The sequence below is a fragment of the Physeter macrocephalus genome, unplaced genomic scaffold, assembly GCF_002837175.3.
Source record: "Physeter macrocephalus isolate SW-GA unplaced genomic scaffold, ASM283717v5 random_579, whole genome shotgun sequence".
NCBI classification, from domain to species: Eukaryota; Metazoa; Chordata; class Mammalia; order Artiodactyla; family Physeteridae; genus Physeter; species Physeter macrocephalus.
In genome coordinates, this window is record NW_021145982.1 from 43,130 (window position 1) to 48,694 (window position 5,565).

At 60.5% G+C, this 5,565-nt stretch overlaps 1 protein-coding gene across 1 annotated transcript in view; it reads left to right on the plus strand.

The window, feature by feature from the left end:
- The window catches only part of LOC114485193 (plexin-D1-like), a 23,215-nt gene extending 20,431 nt beyond the window's left edge, over positions 1 to 2,784 (plus strand). Inside the window, exons 4-7 of the mRNA XM_028486126.2 lie at positions 89 to 218; positions 1,562 to 1,739; positions 1,897 to 2,005; positions 2,427 to 2,784. Coding sequence (XP_028341927.1) covers positions 89 to 218; positions 1,562 to 1,739; positions 1,897 to 2,005; positions 2,427 to 2,592 — 583 coding nt within the window. The 3' untranslated portion in view covers positions 2,593 to 2,784. The remainder of the gene's footprint in view (positions 1 to 88; positions 219 to 1,561; positions 1,740 to 1,896; positions 2,006 to 2,426) is intronic.
- Positions 2,785 to 5,565: the final 2,781 nt, after the last annotated feature.

Below are 5,565 nucleotides of genomic sequence, written 5' to 3' on the forward strand. Positions count from 1 at the left end.
CCGGGGGCCGGGGGCGGGGCCAGGGAGCCCACCGGGGCGGGCCACCCCCCCCCCCCCCAGCGTCCTGACCTGTGCCGTGCCGCCCCAGGTGCACCCTGCGGCAAGACTGCGCCAACTCCAGCCAGCCGCGTTTCTGGACCAGTGCCAGCGAGGGCCCCGGCCGCTGTCCCGCCGTGACCGTCCTGCCGGCCGAGATCGATGTGCACCAAGAGTACCCGGTGAGTCTCTGGGGAGCCAGGACCCAGCTCCGGGCTCAGAAGTACGGGTGGAGGGCAGCCCTTCACCTGGCACCCAAACCCTGAGAGGTGGAGACTCCTGCTCATAGCACCCCAGGGACCTGGAGGCAGATGACGAGAACAATAACGACCCGATGGTCTTAACATCCCCATTTTACAGGCGAGGAAACTGAGGCCAGAGCGGTAAAGTGACTTGTTCAAGGTCATACAGCGAGGGAGTGGCAAGGCTGGGATCTGAATTCAAGTGGGTGGGCTCCAGAGTCCCAGAAGAGGGGGGGCAAGTTGGAAGATGGGAGGAGAGCCAGCACCCCCCATCTCACGTCCTGCCTTTTTCTGGCCCCAGTACGGGGTCGGGGGAGGCCGCCAAGTGCCAGACTGCTGTTTCTCGAGCTGGGAACCATGGATCTGCAGCATGGCGGCAAGTAGCTACCCGCTCACCCGTGTCCAGGAGGGCCTAGCGCTGCCGCAGCCTCCTGTTTACATGTAGCAGGAAGCCTCTGGGCAGGGGTGTTCCAGGCCCTGGCAGGGGCTGAGGGACAGACAGGCTTGGGTCCCACCCAGCCCTGCCCTCAGTGACTTCTCTGAGGCTGGCATCTTCCTCTGTCACGTGGGGGAGATGATGGCTCTGATGGCCCAGGCTGGCCCTGGGGCTCCTCGGCGCCCTCCTCCCCATCATTACACGCCACAGTCCTGCACGCACGTCGTCTGGTCAAGCAGACTGGCTATGTGCCATGCACGGGCCTAGACCTGGGGACACGGTAGTGAACAAGATAGACAAACGCCTGGCCCTTCAGGGGTTGACATGCTCATAAGGGAGAGAGACGAAGCAAGATAAAATGCCAAGATGGTGATGAGTACTACAGAGAAAAATAAAGCAGAGCGGAGAACGGGGTGGAGAGCAAGTAGGTTGCGGGGCAGTGTTGACATTTTAGACCAGGTCGAGGTGGGGGGCTCACGGCAAAGGCGACATCTGAGCAGGAAGGTAGGAAGCCAGGGTGAGTGTCTGGACAGAGGGAGCCGCCAGTGCAAAGGCCCTGAGGTGGGAGCAAGACTCATGATTTGAGAGAGTATCAGAGGATGGCGTCTGAGGTCACGGGGGCCACATCATGCAGCGCCTCTGGCTACTGTAAGATGGTCAGTTTCATTTTGCAAATGGGGAAACTGAGGCCCATGTAGGCTGCAGCCCTCTGGCGTGGAGTCCTGACCACCCACCGCCTCTTCTCCTGGGGTTACGGGGTGGGGGTGGGGCGGTGCGGGGAGTGGCCTTCCTCCACCCCCACCCCCGCCGTGCCCCAACCCCCCCAGCTAAGGGCCCTGGCCTCCAGGGTATGATCCTGCAGATCTCTGGGAGCCTGCCCAGCCTCAGCGGCATGGAGATGGCCTGTGACTATGGAAACGACATCCACACTGTGGCTCGGGTCCCGGGCCCTGCCTTTGGCCACCAGATCGCCTACTGCAACCTCCTGCCGAGGAACCGGTTCCCGCCCTTCCCACCCCACCAAGGTAGGCACTTCACTGCCTGGGCTGTGGGGACAGCCAGATGGGGGCTCTCAGCTGGTGGAATCTCAGGCATGGGGGTCCTGATACCACAGCCTCTGACGTCGGTGGAGACCCCCTGCTCCCTTGTTCTTCTCTCCCTGGATCCCCTCCTCTGTTCCAGACCACGTGACCGTCGAGATGGGGGTGAGGGTCAACGGGCAGAACATCGTCAGGGCCAGTTTCACCATCTATGACTGCGGCCGCGTTGGGCAGGTGTATCCCCACACAGCGTGAGTGGGCCGGGGCCTGCTTCCACGTGGCGGGAGGAGGTTCTGCTCCTGGGGAAGCCTGGGGAAGAGAAATGATGGTGTCCCAGAGGCAGACACGACTCTTGGTTGTTCACTCGCCAGCACGTTTGTGCAACAGACTCGTCACCCAGTGCCCGGCGTCTGTGAGCACCCAGGCTAGTAGAGGCCGAGAGAAGTGCTTTGATTACACTTAACTTAGTCTCCTAAAGGCCCTGCTTGCCTGTTTCCTCCTTGCATACCTCTTGCAGCAGGAAGCTCACTATCTAACAGAGTGCCCAGCCCCTCTCGGCAGCTCTGATGTTGAGAGAGACCTTTCCCTGTGCTGGGATCTGCATCCCTGGGTCCCAGTTCCTGGGCACCGGGGTTGGGAGCCGGGTAGCTGAGGGCCCCCCTTGTCTTCCAGCTGCACCAGCTGCCTGTCGGCACGGTGGCCCTGTTTCTGGTGCACCCAGCAGCACTCCTGTGTTTCCAACCAGTCTCGGTGTGAGGCCTCACCAAATCCCACGGTAAGCCAGGCCCAAGGGTGCCCTCTGCCTCCAGTGTTCGTTTTTCCCCATTTAGTATGTTGAGAACATTTCTGTATCGTTAAATTTTCTTCCTTCGCTCCAGAGTTAACAGCTCTGCCGGGCTCATCCCATCACAGTGCATTTAACCAATCCCCTCTTGCTGGCCGTGCTGATCCTTCCTGTTTCTTTTTTGCGTCCTGATACGTCCAGGGCACTGTGCACGGCCTTGATTATTCCCTGGAGACCAGTTCTTCAAAATGGCATTTTGGGGTGAAAGCCTGGCCATGTTTTTCACTTTTAGCTCAGCTGACCCCCAGAAAAGCCTGAGCCAGTTTACGCTTCCAGCTGTAGGAGGAGGCCCCTTTCTGTACATTGTGCCAGTTTTCCATTTTACCTTCAACATTTGCAGCAACCCTAGAGAGTACCAGTCCCCAGAGCAACTGAAGCCCCAGTCCCTTGGCTCTGGGCTCAGAGAACCTCGTCAGGGATCCCCAAAGCCTTGTCTGCCCATGGCAGGTGCCAGCGAGCAATGCTGAGGAGGGACTTCGTGGCCTGAGCCTGGAATCCTGTGGTCTCAGCCCCTCCTGCCTGAGCCTCAGAACTGCTTTGAGGAAGAGGTGTCCAGCAGGAGCAAGGCTTAACTCAAAGCAGTGATGCAGTAACGTGGGGTTTCCAGTGCTGGGAGAGAGGCCCGGTAGAGGCTGTGTGGCCAAATCCCAGGGGAGGCTCCGAGCCTCTGCAGTGGGTGCTGGGACTCCAGTCTAGGCCAGCCAGGACTCCTGCTCTCGTTTGGGGCCAACATCTCCTTCCGGCCCCCGCCCTGGCCTGTGTATACAGTAGGGACTTGATGAACGTCACTGTGGAGCCTTCATGCCGGCAGCCTGCCTCCTGTGCTCTACCCTAGGGTACTGGGGCGAGGAGGACCCAGCCTCAACACTCTTCATTTATTGAGCACCTGTTGTATGCCTGGGTGTGTCCTAGGCACTGGGAAAGCACCAGGTTAGACACGGTTCTGCCCTCCCCATCGTGAACCCAGAGCCTGAGGTGTGACTTGTAGCTGTGTGATCCCGGGCAAGCTGCCAGACCTCTCTGTGCCTATTTCCCCGTCTGTAAAATGGAGCCTATTTCAAAGGCTGGGGTGGGCCTCTGGAGTTACACCTGTCTGTAAGGTACCAACTTCATACTTGACACACAGTAGGTGGCCACTCTTCTGGGTGGGACAGGGAGGACTTCTCTGGGAGGGGAACCTTCTGCCGGGTCCTAACAGATGCATAGGAGCTCACCAGCCTGGAGGTGTATCTGTGGCAGTGCCCCCATGAACCACTCTCTCCCAGGTCTGCGGCTCTGCAGGTCAGGGTTGAGGGGGGTGCAGAGAGGGCCTGTCTTAGAGGATTATGGCAGTCCAGTGGGAAAAGAGGCAGCTCCCACGCTGGGCCTGCAGGAGCTCCTGAACCGATGCTTAATTTGGCGTTTAATTAAGTGCCAGTTAGCCGTGGAGGCGCCATGCCTCTGATCAGGCGGCAGGCAGCGGGGTCTGCACATCCTCCTGGACCCCTCAGGAGCTGGGAGGAGGCGGCAGGGCTTGGGCCAAGCCAGAGAGGTGTCTCTGGGAAGGCAGGTGCTAGGGGCCGAGTCTTCTCTCACTTCCCGTTCCCTCGTGGGCCCCAGAGGAAGGAAACCGGGGAGTGCAGGATGCCAGGAGGAGGGCTCCAGCTTTTCCGAGGAGGGGAGGAGAATAAGGAAGGCGCTGCATGCTCCACTTTCAGTTGTCCAGGGAGGGTGTGGCCACCCCAAGGCGGTGTGACTTTCGGCCTTAGAAGCCAGGAGGGTTTGGGCACATGGAAGGGCAGGGTCTCTTGGTGGGGAGCCTGGGTAGACGCCTCCGTGAAGGTGGTTAGGAGCCGGTGGAGAGGGTAGTTTGGTGGGAATGCGGGGGAAGTTTACAGGGGCTGGGAGCGGTGCAGAAGGGCAGGGAAGGAACAGGTCAGGTGGGTTCAGGGTCCCAGGGCCACCCGGTGCTCCGCTGGATTGGGACCCCAGCTCTCGACTCTGGAAGTTAGAAAGACCTTGGGGGAGTCTGTGAACTGCGGTGTGGAGACAGGTGAGGCCCGCCGTGAAATGGCACACACTGGGCTCACATCGGGGCTTCCTGTGGCTCCTGGCATTGCTGCCCTGGCATCTGTTCCCCCAACTCCTGGACTCCCGCCTTCTCGGCTCTGCCCAGAGTTCGGTCAGCCGGCCATGGTTTGCTGAGCCTGCAGCTACACTCTGGCAAAGGGGAGAAGCTGCTCAGCCTCTTTCTGAGGCATTGACGGCTCTGCTTGGGATGGGACAGGGAGGCCCCAGTCCTTTGCGAGCAGGGAAGCCCTGGCTCAAACTGGCCTCAGCCCCAACAGAATCATGTGGCTGGTGTGAGTACAGAGTCCGAGGGCCGACATCCCCTTCAGGCACAGCTGGATCCAGGGGCTCCAACAGTGTCAGCAGGGCCTCCCCACCCCTCTGAGTGGCCTCCACTCTCAGGCAGGCCCTCCCCTCTTGGCAGCAAGATGGCCTCAGCAGCCCCGGGCAGGCTCCTGATCCCCCAGCAGCCCCAGGAGACTTTCTCGTTGGTTCTGCGGAAGTTCCGGGGGAACTGGGTCACGTTCGCTCCGCATACCAATTGCTGAGTCCAGGACAGGCCTGGGTACCCGCCCATCCCTGGGGTTTGGGAGTAGGGTCAGCCCTCCCGAACCACAGGCCTGGATGTTGGGGAGATTCCCCTCTGGCCAAGGCAGACTTGGAGGCAGATGGTGGGGGGCTGGAGGCTGGCAGCAGATGTAACAGCTGTCCCCAAGGAGGATTAGCCAACCCTGGGGGAGGTGCTGAAAGAGGGCAAAGATGTGCCCGCACTCTCAGCCTTGCTCCCACTCTGTAGAATGGGTACAAGCGTCCAGGTGGCCGTGGGTTATAAGGATCAAGGGGAGTAGGGGCCCTCAGGGATGATCCCGCGTCATTTCCTCTGGGGGCACTCTTGTGGAAGCTCCCCCTTCCCCAGCC